General features: G+C 44.9%; 2 protein-coding genes and 1 long non-coding RNA gene across 3 annotated transcripts in view; 1 reads left to right on the top strand and 2 right to left on the bottom strand.

Annotated features, from left to right (window-relative positions):
• LOC311271337 (uncharacterized protein) overlaps positions 1–25959 on the top strand; it is a gene marked incomplete at its 3' end in the record, with an annotated part of 304448 nt that overhangs the window by 154270 nt on the left and 124219 nt on the right. The gene's annotated exons all lie outside the window — the stretch shown is intronic.
• klf11a (Kruppel like factor 11a) lies at positions 1557–10154 on the bottom strand. The gene is made up of 4 exons (XM_084376810.1): positions 9974–10154; positions 6000–6221; positions 4935–5811; positions 1557–4081 (listed from the first exon to the last, which is right to left on the bottom strand). Exons 1-4 carry the CDS (start codon positions 10004–10006, stop codon positions 3786–3788), a joined length of 1428 nt encoding a protein of 475 aa, XP_084232936.1. The 5' UTR covers positions 10007–10154; the 3' UTR covers positions 1557–3785.
• On the bottom strand, positions 21939–22854 carry LOC311271254. Its single transcript, XR_014624384.1, has 2 exons — positions 22516–22854; positions 21939–22404 (listed from the first exon to the last, which is right to left on the bottom strand). It is a non-coding gene; the product is annotated as an uncharacterized lncRNA (long non-coding RNA).

The following is a 25959-nucleotide window of genomic DNA, read 5'->3' as shown; positions in this document are numbered from 1 at the left end:
CAACTGTGATGAAGGGATGAAGGGATGAAGTGAAGTGATGAAGGGAAGTGATGAAGGGATGAAGTGAAGTGATGAAGGGAAGTGATGAAGTGAAGTGAAGGGATGAAGTGAAGTGATGAAGGGAAGAAGTGAAGGGAAGTGATGAAATGAAGGAATGAAGTGATGAAGTGAAGTGAAGAGATGAAGTGAAGTGATGAAGGGAAGAAGTGAAGGGAAGTGATGAAGTGAAGTGATGAAGGGATGAAGTGAAGTGATGAAGGGATGAAGTGATGAAGTGAAGTGATGAAGTGAAGTGATGAAGTGAAGGGATGAAGTGATGAAGTGAAGTGATGAAGTGATGAAGTGAAGTGATGAAGTGAAGGGATGAAGTGAAGTGATGAAGTGATGAAGTGAAGGGATGAAGTGATGAAGTGAAGTGATGAAGTGAAGGGATGAAGTGATGAAGTGAAGTGATGAAGTGAAGGGATGAAGTGAAGTGATGAAGTGATGAAGTGAAGGGATGAAGTGATGAAGTCTCTGAAGACATCTTGTGTTTGAAATGAAGTCATAATTCTGTGTTTAATGTTCCTGTATTTTGCAGTGAAGAGTTGATGTTTATAGAAATATATAAAGTAGAGCTGAGTGGAGGCTCCGGGATGATGAAGTCAATTGTCCCATAAAGTGTCACATTTTACAAAATATAATTATTATTCATGCGTATTTGTGACTTTACATTCTCGTGAGTTGCTTGTGAATTACTCATCTTAGCCGTGATAATACATCATAATGTATTTGTTTATGACACTTTGTAGAATATTAATCAATATCAAATATATTATTGATTCATTAACATGTCATCAGGACTTAAATGTTGCAGCTGGTCGAGGTGGAGCTCATAGTAAATACTTTCAGTTTTAAATTCTGATCACAGGTTCTGTTTTATATAATCTTGATCTGAAAAGTAACCATAACTGTCGGGAAGCAGTTATGTATATGAAACATACCAATATTACATAGTAGCATAAAATGAAACAACATGTACTGCAGTACAGTACTTGAGTTAATGTCTGTAGTTTCTTTCTGTCCTGTAGTTTTTGGGAACATATACACACACACATATACAGTATATATATATATATATATATATATATATATATATATGCTTATTTGCTTTGTTCTGGAGTGAGATGCTCAATGTGTGGCTAGTTAGCTTAGCATAAAGACACAGAACTCCCCCTAAAATCTGGTTTGTGGGTTTAAATTGAACAAGTTAAAACGAGAGCTAGGCTAGCCATTTCCACCTGCTTCCAGTCTTTATGCTAAGCTACACTAACCATCACTATCCCAGTGACATACTTGAAATACAGACGTGACTGTTCTCACGTCTCATTCTCAGACAGATGTTGAACATTTCCTGAGTTTTTATAATCAACACAACTGAACTGAATTAGCTGCTGTTAGCTTAGCGACGATGCTCATCTGTTGTAAAAACTGCTCCCAGAACAAACCAAACTGCCACCTGATGAGTTGTAGTCCGGTGAGAAAGAAGAAACTACAAACCAACACTTTATATTTTGTGGTAAATTTTTATTATAAAAGCCATATTCTTAACCATCGCTTACAGGCAAATGTTCAGAAATGGGATTATTTCGATATAAGCCGTTATTATTAAGAATAACATTTAATAACATGAGGTATTTTCTTACTGGCTACACTATGGGCCAAATCAAGATATCAAAAACAGCACTTTTTCCTCAACAAATGTTTATTAAATAATAATAATAATGTATAAAGCAAAAATAGTAGGTAGTATCACAGTGAGGAATACTGTCCACTGACATTTTAAAAATATCAATAACTCGTACTGTCAATAAATGCAGATCGGAATACACGTAACATTCATATAGATATCAATATATTTACATTATTTACAGTCACAAACGAATGAACAGAAGTAGGCTAATAATAGAAGCACGATACAGAGGCTTTGGCAAAAAATAAGAAGAGTGCATACATTTTGCTAAACATGACATTTACACATGAAGTAAACATGATTATACACGGAGAGAGTACAAAAACAAGCAAGATTCAAAAAATCCAGTGCAATGTCAGGTTTTTGTTGGTTTCTGTCCGTGGATGAGTAGCAGCCGGTCGCCTTCCTGTCCTCCTCTTCCTCCTTCGGTGAGTTTGTGGTTGGTGGGATTAAAATGTCCTGAGCTGCTCCGCTGGCTGCTCCGGCTTCGTCTACATGACTACAACTCACAACATCTTGATTCTGATCCATTTCTGGTGATACTCTGATTACTTTCCTCACAGTAACTGTGGCAGGTTTGTTCCCGTTTACTGGTTTCAAAACACACAAAAACTGTCACCAGGCTGCAGGCAGGAGAGCGTTTACACTGTTAAATGTTCAGAAACAGACAAAGAATCTGAAAATAACACGAATCACTCAGGTTTTAAACTCACTGCGTCAATGTCGGCAACCAAAAGATGATCCTGGGTCCTAACATGGCAGGAATTCAGGCATTTTTAAACTGCGAGATTTCTCCTCGAGCCAGACTTACAAAACAGATTTGATTATTTAATAAAAGGTCTCAGTAGGAGTCTTTTCTGTAACACTGTCTGACGCTTAGAAAAACAAACTTTAAGTAAGATGAATCAGTTACACACCAAACATGTTAATATGGGCTCAGGTTTAAAAACACCAGAATTCCCCTTTAACAGGCTGTTTCCTGTGTAAACACTTAAACTCAACTTTAATCTGATCTGACTCAAAACAAAACACAGAAGTTAAGTTCAGACAAACCCGCAGGTAAAATCTGTTGAATGGATTGTTTGAACTTTGGTTCATGATCCTCAGAGGAAGAATCATACTGACTTTGCTGATCCTTTAATTTTTTCCTCTAGCGCCACTTGCAGGTCACAGTCTCCACTGTTTTAACACCTGCATTCAGGCCAGGGTCACTCTGAAGGCCTTCACACACTGGGGATGTTTTCGTCTGTTTCAAAGTGAACACTAAACAAACCACAGTGAGCTGAGACGAGCCCGGTGAAGACGACTATCAAATCGTTTTAATGCGATTATACACTCGTGTCTTGCAAATTCCGGTTGCTGCTGGTGTGAACACAGTATTTCTCATTCTCGTGTGGCTTATTCGTCACGCCCCCGGCTGTGTAAAGGCCTTTAAACTAATTAGATACATGCTAACATTAGCGTGTGCAAAATTAGCATGTTATAGTTGACATGTTAGCATGCTAACAAGATACACATCAGCACATTATCATGCCAATATGCTAATGCTAGCATACGGCTCAAAGTACAGCTGAGCCTGAATCAGAAGATAAAACCTTTTGACTGAAGTAAAAACGTAGCCTTTCCTCTGGCGCCACCTGCAGGATCTATTTTGTGTCAGTTGAGTTTTGAGGGGAACTTTTCAGCCTCTCGGGGTCGTTGGTGCATCTGAATGAAGCCTCCTGCCGTTTGGAGCCGACAGCAGAGACGTATGTTTGTCTGTCCAGCAGTGAAATAAAAAGTGAAGCAGACGGAGCAGACGGTGACGGTGAGCCGCAGTGAGCAGCTGAATGTGACAGTTAGCAGAGTTAGCATGTTCTGATCACCCTGTTCTTCATGTAAACGTAGCCGGAGTTCACCAGCCGAGTCTGATTTGTAGAGTAGAAAAGATCCTCCTGATGTGGAGCTGATTGAAACATCCAGTCACAGTTTAACCTGGAAGTGTCTAGTTGGCGGTTGCCCCCCCCCCTCGCCAGGGTCCTGAGTTGGCCCTGTGGGCTGCTGACTGAGTCTGTTAGTTGGATGTGGAGACCAGCATGCCAACAGGAAGTGCAGAGCCTCTGTTTTGGCCCTTGGGCAGCGCCACTTTGTTGAGGTCTCGGGTTTCGGCGGGCCACGAGGACGCCCTCTTGGTGGTCATGTGCCGCCGGGCGTGTTTGGTCAAGTGGTCGCTGCGCATGAAGCGCCGGTCGCACACATTGCAAACGAACTTCTTCTCGCCAGTGTGCGTCCGGCGGTGGCGGGAAAGCTCGTCTGAGCGGGCGAACTTTTTGTCACAGCCCTCCCAGTGACAGCTGAACGGCTTTTCCCCTGAAGAAGAAGAAGAAGAAGAAGACAGGAGGACAAACAGAACAAAAAGCACAAGGTCACAAAACAATAATCACTTTTACATTTCTGATTTTTCTTTTTTAGCTCTAAGATGTGAAACGTTGACGTGTAAACAATGATCAGGAGGTCAAAGGTCAGATAAGGAAAACCATGCATCTCCAAAACCTCCAGCTTCTCATGAGTTAAAGGTGCAGTCTGTAAGATTTGGCCAACTGTCTGATTTATATTCCAAACAAACAGACGGGGCAGCATTTTACCAGAGTAACCACTAACTTAGCTCATTAGCTGCTGTTAGCTAGTTAGCTCAGTTAATGAAGTGGTCCAGTGGTCTGGACTGGGAGCTCAGAGCACCATGGTAGTGTTGGTGTTCACACCGCTAACACAGGCGCTTTGGACCAGACGGGGCTAGCATGCTAATTGCAGAAGATATATGTCATGATATCAGAAGATCTATTTTTCCACATTCTGTTGAAAATTTGAGTACATTTTTAAATGTTTTCAACCAGAAATCTTACATATTGCACCTTTAACTGCCCTGTTTTCAGGTTTCTGACTGAAACTGCTCTGTGATGTTCATGCTCTCCTCAGGATGACCTGTGATAACTTTATTGGTCCTCTGACGTTTCATCATCAGGTCAACATGCTGATGAGTCCAGTACTTTGATTTATGACCGAATACCTGCAGAACTGATGACATCATTAGCTGAGAGAACATTTTACAGCTCGTCAGCGCTCTCGAGTGGTCGAACCTGCCGGCTGTCGACTCTCAGTGTTTATAAATTTGGCTCAGAAAACAAAGATCACCTACATGTTTCTCTGTAACGTGTCCTCTTACCTGTGTGTGTCCGCAGGTGAGCCTTCAGGTGTGAGCTCTTGAAGTAGGTCTTCTTGCAGCCGGGGAAGTTGCAGACATAATTTCGTCTGCGGGAGAAGTCGGCCTGCGAGGCGCCGCCACTCGCTCCCGTGGGCATGTAAACGGGGGCCGGGGCGAGGGGGAGGAGCTTTGTGTTGCCCAGCGTCATGACAGTCTGTGGGCCCTGCTGCGCCTGGGAGACGGACGCCTGGGGAACCACGAACATCACGGTCCCCTGCGGCACGGCGGAGCCAACCAGCAGAGGCTGAGCGAAGCTGGAAGGAGACTGGGGCAGGATGGGCTTGTGGCCCCCCTGAGTCTGCACCTGAACCGGAGCCTGGACGAAGGCAGAGATCATCCCCGTCCGGCTGCTCACCGGGAAGACCTGGCAGAGGACCGGAGGTGAGGAGACCGGAGAGGAAGAGGAGGAGGAAGACGGAGGGTAGGAGTGAGGAGGCGACGTTGAGGATGGAGGAGAGGACGGGCTGTCAGGAGACACAGGAGGTCCGTCCTTCTCCTCTGGAAGAGTCTGTGGCTGGGTGGAGGTTTCTGTCGGCTGGCTGGTGGAGGGAGGCGCAGGAGGAGGAATGCTGAGGCGGTCGGCCGTGTGGCGGATGACGCTGGTGGCCATCGCTCTGCTGGGCGGAGCCACGCAGGACATGTCTGTCTGAGGCGGAAGTGCTGAGGTCTCTGAGGTGGAGGGGCGCGGGAGGCCGGCGTGGGAGTCACAGAGGAGGGCGGGGCCAGAGCCGGGGCGGGGTAAGACTGGTCTGGAGGCGGGGCTCAGACCGGAGGTGGTGGTGAGGACAGCGGTGGTGGAGGCCTCGGCGAAGCTCGGACTGTGAGGCGGAGTCATACACTGACGGAGGAAACCACAGAGATATAATTAAAATGGAGACAGGTGGTTGATTAAAGACATTTATTCTCCCATTCAGTCAATTAATCAATCATCAGAAAGTCGAGTCAGTTTTTGAGCAAATACATCAAAAATTCAAATGTGAACTTCAACATTTCATCTGTAGACGAACCCTTTTAAATGTTTCTTACCAGCGAGGACAAAGCGATCAGGTCTTTGGGAGTGTCCCCCCCCTCCGGGTGGAGATGGATGGAGTCACAGGAGTCGGAGGTGGGGGTCAGTGGGCGGGGTTTGTGCGACCTTTGACCCCAGAAGCTCATGCTGACGAGCGCCTCGGCGGCCTCCAGGTCGTGATACTCGACGCACGGCTTCAGCTCCATGGTCGTCACCTGCCGGCCGTCCATACGGTCAACCTGAGGAAGATCAGGAGGATCAGGATTAAAACAAACAAGGAATCAAAGAGCAGAGCTAAAAGATGCCAGTCCACCCTGAGCCGATCCAAACACAGCAACAACCACAACAACAACCACAACAACAACAACCACAACAACAGTCTTTAGAACTCTGGGGACATTTTGGCTCTTTTGCGTTTCTAAAATGGACATTTCAGCGTAAAGAGAAGTTTCCAGAAACGAAGCAACTAAACCTTCAGTCCTGTAAAAATACATAAATTCTTCCTCTGTGGTTTGCTGTGTAACAGACTGACCAAGTAACAGCTGTAAAATATGAGCCGGGATCCCAAATGTGTTGCTGTGTTGGCTCATGGTTCTGTACTTCGAACATGAAAATGTGCTGCTCAGTAATGTTGTTCAGGTTCCCGATAATACGTTAAATTTGTCATGCCTTCTTATGTTCTCAGAAAATGTAAATATAAGTTGGGATCCCAAATGTGTCCAGCCAAGTTCCCTTCTGATTCAGTCTGAGACTGTCCTCATATTAAATGTCCTGTGCTGTACAGTGATTACTTCTTCAGTTCGACAGCTAAGTCAATGAAAAAGTATTTTCTTTGTGAGTTGGGATGCCAAATATGTCATAGTATGGCTGAGTTTCCTAATGATCAGAATAGTATTTTTCCTCCTTTGTGCCCACATGAGATAAACAAGTGCTTTCCTTTGTTCACAGCAAATGTAAATCTGATTTGGGATCCCAAATGTGTCCTCTAATGAAATGTTCCTGCTCTATAAAGTTAAAATCAGTTTCACAAGATTTTAAATAAGAGTTGATATTCATATTCTCACAATTACTTTAAATAATTACAGTTTCAAAAATTGGGATCCCAAATGTGTTCGGCTGAGTTCCCTCCAATTCAGTCTGAGACTGACCTCAAATTAAGTGTTCTGTGCTCAGGTTGATTTCACAGCTAAAAAAAAAAAGTATTTTCATTGTGAGTTGGGATGCCAAATATGTCCGGCTGAGTTTCCTGATGATTTCAATAATGCTAGTTTTTTTTGTGTGTCCGTGTGCACAGAGTTTGGTAGTTTTCTTCTTCGTTTGACAAGAACAATAATTTGGGATCCCAAACAACCTTAATGATTTGGAGACGGATACTTCTCTAATGAAACCGTCCTGATGCTCTCAAACATATTTAGTTTTATATAAGTTCCTTTTGTGTCCAGGAAATCTATTTGATTTGCCATTTAACTAACAGCAGCAGGAGGGATGCAAAATGGTGACTTTTCCTATAAAAACTTCATAATGACTAAGTCAACTGGACAATCAGCTGGTTATCTTTTCCCCTTTGTTCCTCTTCTTCTTCCTTTAGGAATGAAAGTCAATGACAGTCCTCAAATTAAACGTCCTGTGCTCGACATTGTTTGATTGTTGAGTTGGGATCCCAAATAAGTCTGGCTGAGTTCCCTGATAAAAAAAGTGTTTTTTCATGCGTGTCCACAGAGTTCGACACAAACACTTCCGTCTTCGTTTTATAAGAACAATAATTAGGAGTTGGGATGCCAAATGGCTTTCTGGACTTGATTCAGCCCTGTATAGGTTTTTTTCCTTTCTCTAATGAAGCCGTCTTGATGCTCTCAAACATTTTTTTTAAGTTCTTATGTGTCTAGAAATTTGCAGGGATGCAAAATGGTGACATTTACTGTAATGACTTGAAAAAGTGAACTGGACATCAGCTGGTGCTCAACAACAACAACAAGCCATCCTTTCGTATTTTCTTGTTCTTCTTCCTTCAGTAACCAAAGTGCACACCACACATCTAATTACCAATGATGTCACTGTTTTCCCACTTCCCCCGAACGCCACACAGAAAACAAAAAACAAAAAGAAAGCGTGCTCGTTGACCAGCGGCAGCCGAGGTCAACAATCACACCAAACATTAAATAATGTAGCCGGGAGGTGACGGGGACAAAGGGCTCCCGGGTGCTCGGCTAAGTTGGCTGGCATCTGGTGAATGCTCAGCTGCACGTACAGGAAGGGTGGAGGGAGGGCGAGCGAGGGGCGAGAGACCTAGATATACAGATAGAGAGAGAGCGCAGGAGCGAGAGAGAGGGGCCCCACTGCAGCGGGTACACCCAGCCGACGGGGAACCTCCCCTGCACCCAAGAATAGATGACGGGAGGTGGCGTGCCAGATATAACACCCCCACCAAAAACAGAAACAAGCCCCGCCCCCTCCTCCTCCTCCCTCATTAACATGCACTGACTCGCCCTTAGAGAGAGAGAGAGAGAGAGAGAGAGAGAGAGGAAGCTCCCAACAGGAAGTGTAGTTGGAGAAAACAAAGTCAATCTGTTGCAACACACACACACACACACAGAGTACGGTGCTCCGGCGCTGTGATTTCCCACGCACAAGAACACACAAACACATCACATAGCAACACATAATGAGATTACAGCAGCAGGAAACAATGCAGGAGACAACACACCTGTTTACTGACAGCAGCACACCTGAACTGACCCCACGCTGGTGTTCTGACCCGACCGCTGATTGTTTTCTGTTCATGTTGGTGGTTCTGGTTTGGTTCTAGTTCCTCTGTGGTCGCGTCACGGTTGCCTCCTCTGCTGTCTCTTTGTTTTCAGGCGCAGCTTTACGAACAAACCGAGCCGGATTCTGATTAATCGATTCAAATCGATCGATTCCGACGTTAATATTTCATTTCTGATCGACAAAAACATCCTGAGCAACAATTTTGACACTCAATAATTCAGATTTCTGTTGATTTAACTGTGATTTTACAGATCAGAAATTAATTAGCTGACATCAGTATAAGATGAACATGAAGTTACATGTGTGTCATATTATTATAAATGTTTGTGTTTGACATCGTTAAACACGTGAAGACCGAACTCATGTGATTTATTAGTTAACTGGTGTTAATGCAGCTCGGATGAACCCGGCACAGCTCGCTGCCTGTAGAGATCCAACAACAAAGACCATCAACCAGAACCTCACTAACAACACAGACGAGCCCAGTCGGATCAATCCGTTCAAATCCATCGATTCTGACGTTAATATGTCATTTCTGATCCACAAACACATCCTGAGCAGCAACTTTGATTCTCTGTTGACTGTTTTTGATCAATAATTCAGATTATTGATTCGAATGGAATTTTTTTATTTTCTATTTTCTGACATTTTACAAACCAGAAGTTGATCAGCTGTTTGTGTTTAAACATGTGCAGACTGAACTTTAAGTCATTTATAACTTCTCACCAGCTCCAACAGACCCAGCAGAACCAGAACCTGGAGCTCACACTGGACGACACAAAGCGGCCGGACCGGCACCAAAACAAAGAGCTGCTCATCCTCATCAGCGTTAAACTTTATGATGCACACACACACACACACACACACACACACACACACACAGGAGACACACAGGAGACACACACACACACAGGAGACACACACACACACACACACACACACACACACAGGAGACACACACACACACACACACACACACAGGAGACACACACACACACACACACACACACACACACACACTGTGACCTCAGATAAACCAGCTCCAGAGACACAAACAGGCGCTAGCAGCGTTAGCATGCTAACCCGCAGCCTCGGGGGTCGGTCGTGGTCGTGACCCGCAGGTATCGATCACTTCTGATCACAGAGACAACTTTACAATGAAATGCGCGGCGGGCAGCCGGTCCGGTCCGGTCCGGTCCGGCGCGGTCCCGTGAAGCGGACTCACCTGACAGCAGCGCTCCGGCGGACAGCTGAGCATCGGGACGAGTTCAGTCCGACAAGTGTCGCGGAGCCGCGGGGACAGCAGCGGGATGTGAGCGGTCGGAGCTCCGGCTGAGCCGCTGCCAGCAGAACCTTCAGCTGAGCGGAGCCAAAAAAAAGACGAGAAAAAAACACAGAAACAAAATTCAGAGCAGTCTGGCGGGTGGTAACACGCAGCCAATCACACGCAAAGGTGTAGCGGGCCGCGGCCAATCAGGCGCGAGGCGGTGCGTGATCGGTACGTGGTCGCGACGCCATTGGCCCGACGCGGGGTGCGTGGCTGTCGGGGGGCGTGTCCGGGGAGTCAGCGGTGTCAGAGTAAACCCGGTGAACCCGGCCGCGCGCTCGAACTGGGGGAAAGGTTGGGAAGCAGACAGGCGCGAGGCGGGACCGCGACACCCGCGAGGACGCGCGGGAGAGGCGTGTAGAGAAGAACCGCAGATACCAGCCGGTCCAAAGATATTCATTATCACAGGAAATACACCAAATACACAACATGTACTGGGTTTACACGCACACACCGAGTTCACCTGCGACACGACACAACTAATACCTGCTGTGAGCTGCAGCCACAATACGACTGTGTTTTTAAATGTGTTTCATTGTTCACGTGAAGATTAATAATAATAATAATAATAATAATAATAATAATAATAATAATAATAATACATTTTATTTATGGCGCATTTCAGGGCACTTACACAACATATAAACAGTCATTTAAAAAAGCAAAGGACACGTATAAGTGCAATAAAAACAAAATACAATCAGAAGACTGCAGGGTGGAAGACAACTTAAAGTGAGTATGAGAGTTTGAAGAGGTAAATTAAAGCTGCTGTAAACAGCCTGCATCACAACACATGTATTTCATACCGTCATAACCAGTCACCTGATGTTTTATTGTTCACATGACAAACAAACAGCCTGCTGGAGCATATTAGAAAATATTAAAGAAATTATAAATGTTGTCAACTTAATTAACTCTTATTTTTACATGTTTGATTCATAAATCAACTTCATGTGTTTTTCATGTTTTTAAGATGTTTTTTATTGTTGAAGTGAAAAACAAACAGCCTGCATCAAACAGAACCACAGATAATGAACATTATATATATAACTGGGTTTTTTTAATGCAAAAGAAGAAAATATTCAAGAAATTATAAATGTTGTCAACTTAATAAGCTTGTTTTTACAGAACGTATTCACATGTAACACTTGTCATCATGTCTACGTTTTATTTTAACATCAGTCACAGAATATAACGACTTGTTATTTAAATTAAAAATGAGCCTTTTCATAAACAGAATTATGGTTCTGCTTCTGCAATGACTCAATCTAATAATACATAAACATTATTATATTATTGTTACAAGATGTTTTCATGAATCACATGATTTGTGTTTTTAACAGAATAAATAAAGTGATTGTTCCTCGTGGAGCAGAAACGAGCTGCAGACCTGAAGCTGAACACTGCTGAGGTGAAGCTCATGTAAAATGTAGATGTAAACAGACGGGTGTGTGTGTGTGTGTGTGTGAGCCGCAGGATTTTTTTTCTTTGCAGATTATAAACAACATGCATGTCTCTGTGGTCACGTGACGGCGCAGGTCGGAGACAGTGTGGACGGGTCGATGACGTCTGCCTGGTTCTGCAGCAGGAAGACAAAAGAATCATGAAACACGAGAAACAAACTAAACTGCATGTTTTTATCTTTAATCTGCTGCAGCAGAGAGAAAACCAAATCCACTCCAGGGTGGTTCCTCTCTCCTTGTGTTATTTTGTGTTTTGGGCCGGCTCGGTTCCCTTCACGTGTCCGTGGACTCAGACATGTGCATGTTAAACACAAGACAGAAACAAAGAAGGAAGTAAAGAGTCAAGAAGAGACAGATGGGAACAAAGAGAGACAGAGGAGCTGCGATCCTGCAGCTCAGAGGCCCTCAACATATTTCCTTATTGTCTTCTTCCTGTACCATTTCCCTCCCCCTCCCCCTCCCCCATCCTCCTCCTCCTCACCCCCTCCCCCTCCCCCATCCTCCTCCTCCTCACCCCCTCCCCACCGGGCCGATGAACCCGGGGACTCCTATGCGTCGAGGTTGTAAACAGCCTCTCCGATGAAGGAGTCCAGGGCGGGGCTAGAAGGCACCGTCCTCCCCTTCCTCCCCCATTCCCTCACACACGTCGGCCCAGCACCGGCTCCTTTGTTGTGGCTGTGTGTTAACCCTTTAAAGCTGCTGCGAGAGGCTGCAGGTCGAGCTGCACCAGCACCAGCACCAGCACCAGCACCACCCTCATCATCATCATCACCACTGTGACATGAACAAACAGGAGGGAGGAAGGTGGAGGTGATGAGGGGCTGTGGTGACACGTCAGCCTGTCTGAGACGAACCAGACAAAGAGCTGGTTTGTGCTGCGATGCTTCAGATATCAGTGTTTGATTGACACGAGAGAACCGGCCCAGATCACCGTCGTCCCTCCGAACAGAACCGAGCTGCAGCTCGACACAAACCTGATAAACGGCGTCATGATTCAGACTGAATGAGCTCAACATGCTGTAGAAACGTCTGCAGAGAGTAAACTCAGAAAAACTGGGACAAAAGCAGGATCTGGCAGCAGGCAGGGGTGACGTGAGTTCATTTTCATTTTCAAGTTCAGTGAGGTTGTGAAATAAAAAAAGGAAAAAGAGAAACACACACACACACACACACACACACACACACAGGCGGTCGGCGTATGAAAAACGGTTTCCAGGCAGAAAACACTGGCAGACTTCTGCAGGAGGAAGACGGAGCTCAGCTGCCTGCAGAGGACGAACCTGCAGCTGATCACAACGAACTCACCATCAGATGAGACATCACTGAGCGTGGACACCTCTGTCCCACTCAGCGTGGACACTTCTGTCCCACTGAGCGTGGACACCTCTGTCCCACTGAGCGTGGACACCTCTGTCCCACTGAGCGTGGACACTTCTGTCCCACTGAGCGTGGACACCTCTGTCCCACTGAGCGTGGACACTTCTGTCCCACTGAGCGTGGACACTTCTGTCCCATTGAGCTGAAACATCTCCAAAAGACGTCTTTTCAACGTCTTAGACAACATTGAAAAGACGTCCAGTGGAGCCAGAATTAATGTTTTTCAACGTCTTTTCACGAGATGTCCAGCTGACGTCCTTCCACGTGAACCCTCACAGACGTCTGAAGAACTTCTTGTGGTTCAAAAGTCAAGTTTTTATAGGTCACGTTTTACTTCATGCAGCGAAGTCTGCAGAGAGGATTCAACCCTGCAGCCTGCAGGAGGCGCTTCTTCACCAGGAGAGCTGTGTCGTTTTTTTTGTACCTTTAATCACAACAAGTTCTTCAGTCGTCTGTGACTGAAGTTTAAAAAGAAGTCGAGAATTACAGAGTAAAAACTTTAATGTTGAACCCTGTGAGCACGTCACCTGGACGTCACCTGGACGTCACTGGTGAACGTTGAAATGACGTCTAAAAAACGTTCAGTCTGGCTGCAGTGGACGTCTTTTCACGCAGCTCGACCTGCAGAAACTCTAGATGTTTCTGCAGGTCGAGCTGCGTTCAAGTTTCTGTAAAGTTAAAGACACAATCTTTACTTTTGTTGCAACGTCTCAAAATCTCTTTGAAATTCAGCAATTAACTGTGTTGACTCTTCAAACAACAGTGGAGTGTTATCGACGTAAGACGATTAGATGATAATTAGTGTGGTTCATCAGAAAAACGACCTGTGACAGCAGCTTATTCAGACCTGCACTCATCTCACACACAGCAGCTTTTCACACCACACACTGATTTTTGTCCCCAAAAAATCCTCCAGATTTATAAAAAAGGTTTTTGCACATCCACGAGGACGGCTCTGGAGTTCAGGGACTTTGGGTCCAGAGGAACTTATTGTGCATCACTCATGTAACGTAAACGAGCTTCAGACCAAGCGTCTCCTGTGTAATAATAATAAAATGATGCAACGCCGTCTGCGAGTCTTCACATCGGACCGTGTTTCATCACATCCTGCTGCGGCACGTTTCTTATCTTCTAGCCTTTATTTTCACATCATATTCACAACTGGAGGCTGTCCAGTGCAACCACAGCCTGATATGTGATGGTGGTGGTGGAGCGAGTGCGGCCTTTCTGGGGATTTGAACCGGCGACCCTGCGGTCACAGGCTCGCTTCTCTAAACTTTAGGCCCGTTTAAACTTCAAACTGTGAACCTGAAGTCATTTCATTATGAATCTCTGTAACCTGGAGGCACCATCACAGTCCAGAGACGAACAGTGAGCGGTTCTGCTGAACGTGTTTGTGGAGACTGAACTGAGACGTGATCTTTAAATGAAGCTGGACAGAATCTGTCGCTGTGATTTATATCTTCTCACCTCTGAACCTCACGATGTCTTTGTCCAAGAAAAGAGGAGGAGAAATGAGCCGGCGTCCATCACCGACTCTGAGCCGCCGCGATCTGAGGTGATAATTGGCTGGCTGTTGTCATGGAAACGAGGGAGGGTGAGTTAATACCTCCAACCTGAGCCCAGCGAGCAGGACGGCACCAGCAGAGAAGAAGAGAAACGGGGAGATGTTTCATCAGGTGTCCAGTGTCCTGCTGCAGCCGAGACTCTGTCTAAAGGAACAGTTCACACAAAACGTTCAGTCCCTCAGCCTTCGTCTCCTCCACGCTGACAGAGAGTCAGATCTTGGAGCCATCGGGTTTAATGTGAAGGTCCACTTTGTAACTTTCTAATCTCAGTACCAACTCGACCCAAAGCGTCAGCGTTTGACGAGTCGGGACCGAGACTGAAGCATTCGTCACGGTGACGTTATTAAAACAACCAAGGTTTGTTCTGCTGCTCCTCATCGGTCCGTCTGCATCAGAACCTCAGAACCTTAAATCAAGACACGTTTAAAAACATCTGTGTGTGTGTGTGTGTGTGTGTGTGAGAGAGAGTTTATGACCCTGCGCATTACTGCGAGGTCAAAGGTCGTTCCTCCTTCAAGACTTCCAAGAATCAGTCCTCCAGGAACTACAACCCCCCAACACACACACACACACACTCTCTCTCTCTCACACACACACACACACACACACACACACACACACACACACACACACACACACTCTCTCTCTCTCTCTCTCACACACACACACACACACACTCGCTGAATTGAATCATTAAGTTTAGTTGTTGAATATATTTTATTATAAGTGTCCTCCAGGAGTTTAGTCTCGGGTCTGACCCGGTAGCTCCAGAGTTCAGACCCGACATCAGTCCTGACGTGTGCTGACAGCACCAGTAAGACTCTGACTGTACTTTGTGTTTAAATCAGTTCTGGAGCCGTTCAGTGAAGCTGGAGTCTGATCGCTGCAGCAGATGTGACCGAAGCAAACAGCAACGACCTCGCTGACCAGGACACACCCACAGAGTGTGTGTGTGTCTGTGTGAGTGTGAGTGTGTGTGTGTGTCTGTGAGTGTGTGAGTGAGAGTGTGTGTGTGTGTGTGTGTGTGTGTGCAGGGTGGGTGGGGTCAGTGAATGTAGGTCAGGCTCCAGGAGGAGGAGGAGGTGCAGCGCCGTCGCAGCTCGTTGATCCTCAGAAGAAGTTGGTCGGCGCTCCTCTCCGCTGTCGCCTCGTTCTCCTCCAGATGTTCCTTCTCTCCAACTTCCTCCTCTGTTCACTTGTTTCTCTCATTTTTCTCCACTTTCCTCAAACTTCTCCATTAATCCAAATGAATTAAGATCCTTCAGGCGATGATGATGTAATCTGATTATTTTCACAGTGAAAAGGATGATGGGAGGTTTTCCTTCTGTGCTGAGGCGGCTGATTCCAGACCAGCAGTCAAACATCAACAAACACTTCCTGTATCCTCCTGCCCTGTTTCCTGTGCACGACTAATGTGTCATCAAAAAACCTTTTTCCACAAATTCATCCAAAACCACACACACACGCACGCACGCACGCACGCAGGTTTTTATGTTGAAGTTTAAATGTTCGACTATTTAATCTGTAGAAACTTATTTTTGCTCTGTTATAAATTTCTCTCTTGAGTTGCTGGAGGCTGCATTTTTTGATGAAGCTAGGCTAGTAGCTCCGCCCTGCTGTCAGTCTTGTGCTAAGCTAGGCTAAACACATCCTGGACATTTCACTCTGAAAAGATTTTTCCTTCAAAGCTAGCATGTTAGCAAGGTCACGTTAGCTCTCTAGCTAGCACATGCTAAGTTATTAGCAGCTGAGGTCTGAAGAATGGACTGAAATAGCTGAAAGACTTCAGCCTTTTGTTGTTGAGGATCAAACACGTCTGCTGACCCGACTGATGGATGACCACTTCCTGTCAGACACAAACAGGAAACAACCCTTTGTACCTGTGTGTGTGTGTGCGTGCATGTGTGTGTGTGTGACCTCAGGCTTTCACTGAAGTTTTGTCTTTGAGAGTTACAATATACAACATTTTCTTTTGTACAAATCTGCGGTACAAAATCAAATAGTCTGTTTTACTCGACTACATTTGTCTGAAAGCTTTAGTTACTGGTAACTTTCAGATTACATTTTTACTGCCCAAAATTTGAGAAGATAAAATTTGTAATTTTTCGCAGCAGCAGTGTGATAAATATGAGCTTATAAATCAAATTAACTTCGAAAAGGTTCAATTAAATGGATCGTCCTCATGTCTGTGTTAAATATGGAGCTGGAGTCATTACCTGTTTAGCCTAGCTTAGCATAAAGACTGGAAGACTGGGAACAGCTAGGTTTTATTAATTAGGCTAAAAAAAAGGTAAAAAAAAAAGTAATTAGTGTAAAAAATTAAGTTTAGCATAAAGAAACGTAAGGTTAGCGTTACAAACATTAATGTAGCCTATCATAAAGGTTAGCATATAACAGTATGTTTGTCATTTTGTAAAGTCATGTCAGCATAAAAAGCAACAATAGCATTTTTAAAAATGTTAGCATAATAAGATCATGTTAGCATAAAAAACCAATGGCTAGTGTTTTAAAAGTAATGTTAGCATAAAAGCTTAACGTGTGTGACAGCTGACAACAGGCTGTTTTTCTGACTGTTGACAGATACGTGTGTCTTACAGGATCGCAATGCCACAAACATATGATGGTCTTATTGACCATGATGCATTGCTGCACATTAAACCAGCCAACAGGATATAAAGGAGTTAAAATGAGCTCAAACATCTACATCAGTAAAATGACACATGAACGCAGCAGGAGTGTGAATCCACAAACGAGAGATAAAAACACTGACAGGAAACTTGAAGTGGATTCAACACTTTTCTGTTCGGATCAAAGAAACCAGAACCAGCCTGTTTAAAGTGTTGATAGGTGGATGTCTGATCTGTGGACGGCATCAGGCTAGCCGTTTCCCCCTGCTGCCAGTATTCATGCTAAGCTAGGCTAACCAGCAGGAGAGAGAGCAGCCTGGGAGACGTGGAGTGAACTCACTGACCTCCACCTGCAGCCCACACGTGACCAGAGACCTGCAGACAGGGGGGCGGGGCTTAGCTGCAGGCAGCACGTGTCATCCTGTTTATACACACACACACAGAGACACACACACACACACACACACACACACACACACACAGACACACAGACACACACAGAAACACACAGACACACACACAGACACACAGACACACACACACACACAGACACACACACACACACACACACAGACACACACACACACACACGCTCACGCTGCAGCAGGATGTTTCATTGTAAACACATGTACAGACGTTGTCGTAGTTAATAAAGTTTTATGATGTTTGTTTGTGGTCGTCTTCATTAACAGATGATTTAATTTAAACTCTTCTTGTTCTCGTCACTGATTTTCTTTATTTTATTCCCATAAAACATTTTACAGACAAAAAGTCTTACAACACTTTTTAAAATATATTTTGTGCTCTGCAGATTTATACGCATGTTTATATTTCTGTAATCAAGTCAAAGTATTTATCGTCACATGAACAGTTAAAGGAGCAGTGTGTAGTTTTTAGAAGAAATTCAGACAGAGTTTTAACATTTACATATTAATGAGGTAATAATAATAATAATAATTAAAGCTGCAAGCAGCGATGAACAGCCCTCGCAGACCACGTGTGTCACGGCATGCTGCTGTCGCTACATGCTGCTGTCGGGGCTTGCTCATGCAACAAGCTCCGTTGAGGAATAAAAAGTGAAGGCAGTGACGCTGTTCTTTCTTAATTTACCAATAAAAGCGCCCCCTATTGGCCGATTTGCTCCAAATATTTTAACAAACCGTCATACGACCATGGAACACAATTAAAAAGACTTAATGGGTTAATGGGACCGTATTTCATCAAGATATGCAAGACCGTCTGTTTGAGCACAATTTGCAGGAAATTGTTGTTTTATATTCCGGGCGTTCTTTGGACTATCACAATTGTTTTAACAAGTTTTTGTCAGGAGGGTCCACAGATGCTGTGTGCAAAGTTTTGTGCAAATGGGAGAAATTGCCTCGGAAATGTTGGAAAAAGTAGGTTTATGACATTTCGCAAATTGGTGAATGGAAATGTAGCGTGAAAGTGGGCGTGGCCAACATCACAATTCAGCTGAATGCAGGGAACACGTAGATATAAGGTTTAACAATGTGCACCATGTTATGTGGGAGTTATTAGGCAAAAACGGTTTTGTGTTGATAATAGCGCCACCTGCTGGTCATTTTTGGTGTGTGAGTTACTGGGGCCAGTCTATACCACCCCAATCAGTTTCATATCCATAAGTGTTATGGTGTGGGCACAGTACCATATAATAAATTAGACTGCCACCAGAGCGCCACCTAGTGTCGGATCGGTAAAACCTCTGTCAGCTATCCTCAGGAGGGCATTGGCATGAGTGTACCAAGTTTTGTGTTAATCTGACCAACCGATGTGGAGATATAAAATACTTCAATTTAAAGAGCGCCACCTAGTGGTCATCAGCCAAAATTTGCACAGAGCCTTAGGGGCTTATGGGGAAGTAGTATCCTGAGTTTCATGTCATTTGGACACACCAATGTGGAGATATGCAACACTTCCTGTTTTGATCCAAATCTACAGGAAGTTGTTATTTAATAACTTGGGTATTCTTTTGAATATCAAAATTATTTTAATAAGTTTTTGTCAGGAGGGTCCACAGATGCTGTGTGCAAAGGTTGGTTCAAATTGATGAAATTGCCTGGGAGGAGTTCGAAAAAGTAGGTTTGCGACATTTCGTGAGTTTGCGGAAAAAAACGGGAGGCGGAAAAGGGCGTGGCCTATATCACGAGATTCAGCAGAATTCATTGAACGTGTGGATATAAGGTTTTTGAAAATGTGACAAAGTATGTGTGAGTTATTAGGCAAAATGCACTTTCCTTGATTATAGTGCCACCTACTGGTGGAAATTCACAACAACAACAGATTATAAAAATTTTTCGCCAGGTGTGACGTATATTCCAAGTTTGGTGAGTTTGGGGTATGTTCAGGCAGTGAAAAATGCGATCATTTGGGACAAAGAGAAATAAATAAAAGAATCACTACAAAAACAATAGGGACCTCGTAGGTTTCCTGCTCGGGCCCTAATTAAAGCTGCAAGCAGCGATGAACGGGCCCTCGCCCCCCACGTACGTTGGGCCGTGGCGCCGTCGGAGGGCAGACGCAGAGGGCAAGTTTGTCCACTATGTGGCCCGAGAGCTCACCCATCAGTTATATGTCATGTTGCAGTGTATGATTTGGAGAAAACAGCCTGTGAATGTCATGGAAATTGGATGATGTTTGTTGTCACAGCACATAGCTGAGCGAAAGATAGCGCCTCAGTGAGCTTCTGTCAGAAATGTATGTATGTGTTCCTGTTCGACTGAGGGTATGGGTCCAAGAGGGTTTTTTGTGCGTCTGGTCATGATATATAAGTGTATTGATTTCGTTCATGTACGTGCATATAGGAGGCGGGGCTTAAAGTTTGAAATATTCCAGGGGGCGCTATGGAGCCACTTTTTCACTTAACACAGTATTGATGCATAGACCGATTCAGGGACAACCTCTCTACATGTGTGACCAATTTGGTGTAGATGGGCCATTGTATGCTGAAGTTATAAGGACTTCCTGCGTGATGGCGAAGGATCGAAATTGACCGCACCGCCACGCCCACCAAGCACAACACAGGCTGTTGAAGGTCTGAGGACGCTACTGAGTGAAGTAGAAGTCTGTGGTGTTAAATCTGTAGGACGAGTTAGTTAAAGTACGAGGCTTAGACATATTGGGTCCGTACAGAATGGGAAAAGCCATAAGGGGGTCATCAAAATTGACCGCACCACCACGCCCACCAGGTATATCGGAGACAAAAGCTTTTGACAAGGAGTCATCATCAAGGTCTGAAGATGATATTAAGTGAGTGTGAAGTCTGTGGCGTTAAATCTGTAGGACTAGTTAAGTAAAGTACGAGGCGTAGAAATTTTAAAAAAATGAATGGGAAAAGCCATAAGTGGGGCGTTAGGGGGCGCTACTGAGCTATCGTGCTGCGCATGAGGGCAGTTGTGGTATCAAATTAATGTACTCATGGGTTAGAAGCTATGGGCCAAATTTGGTGAGTTTGCGACCATCCTAAAGTCCCGAAAAAAGTGTCGGAAAAATGAAATTCACCGCACGCCATTCAAGATGGCCGACTTCCTGTTGCACCGAAAATTCTGACAAAAATAACTACTGGCTAAATCCTTGAGACCTATGAGTCCTGTGAATTTCATGACGATCCGAGAATGTTTTCGTCTGACCGGACGTTAGGTGGCGCTATGGAGTCCCCTGGCCACACCCACCTCCAGTCATTTTGAATTCAGATAGCGGCGCGCACGAGATTCGTGCTCGGGCCCTAATTAATAAAAATTATGAACAGATGTAAAACGTAAAAACAAGAGGCGTATCTCATGCAGCCGGTGTAGTTACATGAGCATAGAGACATAGTCTCGTCCCACCTCTGTCCTGACATAACTTCTGTTGTGAATACAGATTGATTGGTTGATTGCTACAGCTGTCAACAGTCCTTGAGTTCATAGCTACGTGCTTCATTTGTTAACTGCTATCAAGGAATATGACTCTCCTTTGTAGTTTGTGTGAGAGAAGATGCCGCTAGATTTGTGGACTTCTGCGTGGTGTCTGCTGATAATGTAGTGGGCCGGTCTGAACAGAAATGCCAGGGCTGAATTTTGGTCCCAGTCCACCCCCCTGGGTCCAACCACCTCCAGTCGACCTCGTGGACCTTGTTTCAGAAAATGTATCGTACTGAGTGAAGAGAGACAGATGATGTACTGGTCCTGTCTGGATCTCACACACGATGTTTGTCAGTTTGTTGTATTAAAGTCAAACCTTGTGTAGTTTTGTGTTAAAGCGCTCAGTGAACTTCATCGTCTCATCAGCACCAGAACCAACACGATGAAATATATAAATGTGGATGCAGTGTGACTTGAGCTACGCTGCAAACATAAGAGAGTGCTAACACCTATAGGTACTGTTTGTACATTGTTTATGACAGCCGCTCAGTGTGAAGAGACAGAGAGAGACAGACAGAGACAGAGACAGAGACAGAGAGACAGAGAGAGACAGAGACAGAGAGACAGAGAGAGACAGAGACAGAGAGAGACAGAGAGACAGAGAGAGACAAAGACAGAGACAGAGACAGAGAGAGACAGAGAGAGACAGAGACAGAGAGACAGAGAGAGAGAGACAGAGACAGAGAGAGACAGAGAGACAGAGAGAGACAGAGACAGACAGAGAGAGACAGAGACAGACAGAGAGAGACAGAGAGACAGAGAGAGACAGAGACAGAGACAGAGAGAGTCGGACATCATCAGCGTGTAGAGACAGAATATTTCCTCAGGCTGTGAACTGAGGATTTATTTGGACCGAACCAGCACTGTTCTGCTGACTGTGGTTCAGTTTGGGTCCACTGACTTCAACGTCACAATTATAACGTTTATTTCTCAGAATTCTGAATTTAAAGTCTAAATTGTGACAGTTTTATCAGAATCCTTCCGACTTCCTCTCAGAATGTATCTTTTTGTTTTCCTCGGACACAAACATCAGGTGAACGACGTCTGCCGGTTAACGAGGCTCGGCTCGGTTCAGCTCAGCTCGGCTCGGTTCAGCTCGGTTCAGCTCGGCTCGGCTCGGTTCAGCTCAGTCACGCTCGAGTTCGACGGCTGTTTTTTCTGTTTAGATGAAGATAAAATGTTTCCTTTCTTCACATTTTGTCAGTTTGTGTGTCGACTTATTCGACTCAGTAGTGAAGCGTCTCCGTGGCGCTGCTGAGCAGAGCAGCAGGTCCTGACCCAGGATGTGCTCATTGAAGAGAGCGGTTCAGTTTAAAGGACGGGTCTGTTGATGTGGACGGATGACAGCCGAGCCTCGGATCAGGACCATCCATCCTGGAAACAAGACAAAGAGATGTAACTGTACATGACCAGAGTCCATCTCTCAGCAGGTTCTCCTCCTCCTCCTCCTCCTCCTCTCAGCTGGTGTCCTCTTTGTTCCCTCACCTGATTTCCCTCCTCCGCTCGTTCAGGTAACTGATTAGATGATCACTGGTTCTCCTCCTCCTCCTCTCAGCTGGTTCTTCTCCTCCTCCTCTCAGCTGGTCCTTGTCCTCCTCCTCCTCTCAGCTGGTCCTTCTCCTCCTCTCAGCTGGTCCTTCTCCTCCTCCTCCTCTCAGCAGGTTCTTCTCCTCCTCCTCTCAGCTGGTCCTCCTCCTCCTCTCAGCAGGTTCTTCTCCTCCTCCTCTCAGCTGGTCCTTCTCCTCCTCCTCCTCTCAGCTGGTCCTTCTCCTCCTCCTCCTCTCAGCTGGTCCTTCTCCTCCTCCTCCTCTCAGCAGGTTCTTCTCCTCCTCCTCTCAGCTGGTTCTTCTCCTCCTCCTCCTCTCAGCTGGTTCTTCTCCTCCTCCTCCTCTCAGCTGGTTCTTCTTCTCCTCCTCCTCCTCTCAGCTGGTTCTTCTTCTCCTCCTCCTCCTCTCAGCTGGTTCTTCTTCTCCTCCTCCTCCTCTCAGCTGGTTCTTCTTCTCCTCCTCCTCTCAGCTGGTTCTTCTCCTCCTCCTCCTCTCAGCTGGTTCTTCTCCTCCTCCTCTCAGCTGGTTCTTCTCCTCCTCCTCCTCTCAGCTGGTTCTTCTCCTCCTCCTCCTCTCAGCTGGTTCTTCTTCTCCTCCTCCTCTCAGCTGGTCCTTCTCCTCCTCCTCCTCTCAGCTGGTTCTTCTCCTCCTCCTCTCAGCTGGTTCTTCTCCTCCTCCTCCTCTCAGCTGGTTCTTCTCCTCCTCCTCCTCTCAGCTGGTTCTTCTTCTCCTCCTCCTCTCAGCTGGTCCTTCTCCTCCTCCTCCTCTCACCTGATTTCCCTCCTCCGCTCGTTCAGGTAACTGATTAGATGATCACTGGTTCTCCTCCTCCTCCTCTCAGCTGGTTCTTCTCCTCCTCCTCCTCTCAGCTGGTTCTTCTCCTCCTCCTCCTCTCAGCTGGTCCTTCTCCTCCTCCTCCTCTCAGCTGGTTCTCCTCCTCCTCCTCTCAGCTGGTCCTTCTCCTCCTCCTCCTCTCAGCTGGTCCTTCTCCTCCTCCTCCTCTCAGCTGGTTCTTCTCCTCCTCCTCCTCTCAGCTGGTTCTTCTCCTCCTCCTCTCAGCTGGTTCTTCTTCTCCTCCTCTCAGCGACCGTCGCTTCACTTCAGCCTCACGCTGACGGGGAGCTGTGGATTTTTTTGGCGGCGGCCATGTTTGTCCCTCCGTTATATGCCGAGGCTGTTGCTAGGTAACTTCAGAGCGTTGGGCATGTTGCCATGGCGATACTATAGAGAGCAGCTTTACCTCACATCACCTCAGCTGAGCTCGGTGATGCGTTCACAGACGGCTGGTTCATTCCAGCGTCCAGACGGATTATTTTAACTGTCCTCAGATGACTTTAAAACAGAAGACAGTTTGTTCTGAGAGGAAAACACCACGTTTACTATTGACCACCACATTATTATTGATCACCACATTATTATTGATCACCACGTCTATTATTGATCATATACAGTCTGTCTTTAGTAGCATTTATCCGTCCAGACAACACTGAGTACTGATACCACACACACATTGTTTGTTAACAGTCATTTCAAGTGTGATTAAGTTTAATGTGTGTTAATGACATTATATCTCTATTATATTATACACACACACACACACACATATATATATATATATATATATATACATATATATATGTATACATATATATATGTATACATATATATATACATACATATATATATGTATACATATATATATATATGTATACATATATGCCATTCTGAGGTAACGGATGTTTTATGTTCGTGCTTCGTTATCTGGCGCCTCATGTTGCCATGGTGATACTATAGAGCAGCGTTACCTCACATCACCGCTGCAAAACATCCAGACGGGTTGTTGTGACCGAGTCCTCAGACGACTTTCAGCTGCTGAGACTGTGGAGAGAAAACACATCAGATACTTTACTGCAGTACACGAGTACTACAAATACTGTCACACATCAGATACTTTACTGCAGAACACGAGTACTACAAATACTGTCACACATCAGATACTTTACTGCAGAACACGAGTACTACAAATACTGTCACACATCAGATACTTTACTGCAGAACACGAGTACTACAAATACTATCACACATCAGATACTTTACTGCAGAACACGAGTACTACAAATACTATCACACATCAGATACTTTACTGCAGTACACGAGTACTACAAATACTATCACACATCAGATACTTTACTGCAGAACACGAGTACTACAAATACTATCACACATCAGATACTTTACTGCAGAACACGAGTACTACAAATACTGTCACACATCAGATACTTTACTGCAGTACACGAGTACTACAAATACTGTCACACATCAGATACTTTACTGCAGAACACGAGTACTACAAATACTATCACACATCAGATACTTTACTGCAGAACACGAGTACTACAAATACTGTCACACATCAGATACTTTACTGCAGAACACGAGTACTACAAATACTATCACACATCAGATACTTTACTGCAGAACACGAGTACTACAAATACTATCACACATCAGATACTTTACTGCAGTACACGAGTACTACAAATACTGTCACACATCAGATACTTTACTGCAGAACACGAGTACTACAAATACTGTCACACATCAGATACTTTACTTCAGTACACGAGTACTACAAATACTGTCACACATCAGATACTTTACTGCAGTACACGAGTACTACAAATACTCTATTACAAGTAGGAGTACTAAAAACATCATAAAAATACTCTAATACTCTAATTTCAAGTCCTGCATTGAAAATGTTACTTTAGTGAAAGTACTAATACCTCATTTTAAAGTACTCAGTTACAGAGTAAGTAGAGTAACAGAGTAACTGATGTGAAGTTTTTATACACCCTCAACGGCGGTCGAGCTCGTGCACGCTAACACTGTTAGCTCAGCAGAGCTACCTGATGCTAACACTGTTAGCTCAGCAGCTCCAGTGAAGACTTCATGTTAATGAAGGGTTAAATCTGGTCTCAGATCAGGTTGTGATCTCTGTGATCAGCAGACGAGCTGCATGGAGACATCTGATGTTTGAATCATCTCCAGCTGCTTCAGCTGTTCAGCAGAACGCTGCAACTCTGTTTCACTGTGAAGCTCCAGAGATGTTTTGATATCTGACTTTCGTCATCAGGAGGAGATGGCGGCTGAGTTTACTGTTTTTCAGGTGAACTGTTCCTCCAAGTTGAATTAAAGCAGCAGTCAGTTTATCATCAGCTTCAACGTCTCCTAAAGAAAACAGCTGTTTATGTTGTTCTTTAATTCTTGTTGACGGATGATCATGAGAAACTTTATTGTGGGTCAGTTTATTTAGTTTCAGCTCCATGAGCTCATTAATAACATGGTGTAGAGTCTGTACCTGCCGTCTGTCCGTCTGTCT

The sequence above is a fragment of the Pagrus pagrus genome (assembly GCF_965226575.1).
Source record: "Pagrus pagrus genome assembly, chromosome: 16".
In the NCBI taxonomy this organism is placed as follows: domain Eukaryota; kingdom Metazoa; phylum Chordata; class Actinopteri; order Spariformes; family Sparidae; genus Pagrus; species Pagrus pagrus.
This window is presented reverse-complemented; position numbering and strand designations above follow the sequence as displayed.

Bases quoted from the DNA above. Each gene is read 5' to 3' on its own strand.
- klf11a (XM_084376810.1), bottom strand. From the start codon at position 10,006: ATGCTCAGCTGTCCGCCGGAGCGCTGCTGTCAG. The intron at 5,812-5,999 runs GTAAGAAACATT...TTCCTCCGTCAG, and splicing joins TGATCGCTTTGTCCTCGCTG to TGTATGACTCCGCCTCACAG. The intron at 4,082-4,934 runs GTAAGAGGACAC...CTTCTTCTTCAG, and splicing joins TCACCTGCGGACACACACAG to GGGAAAAGCCGTTCAGCTGT.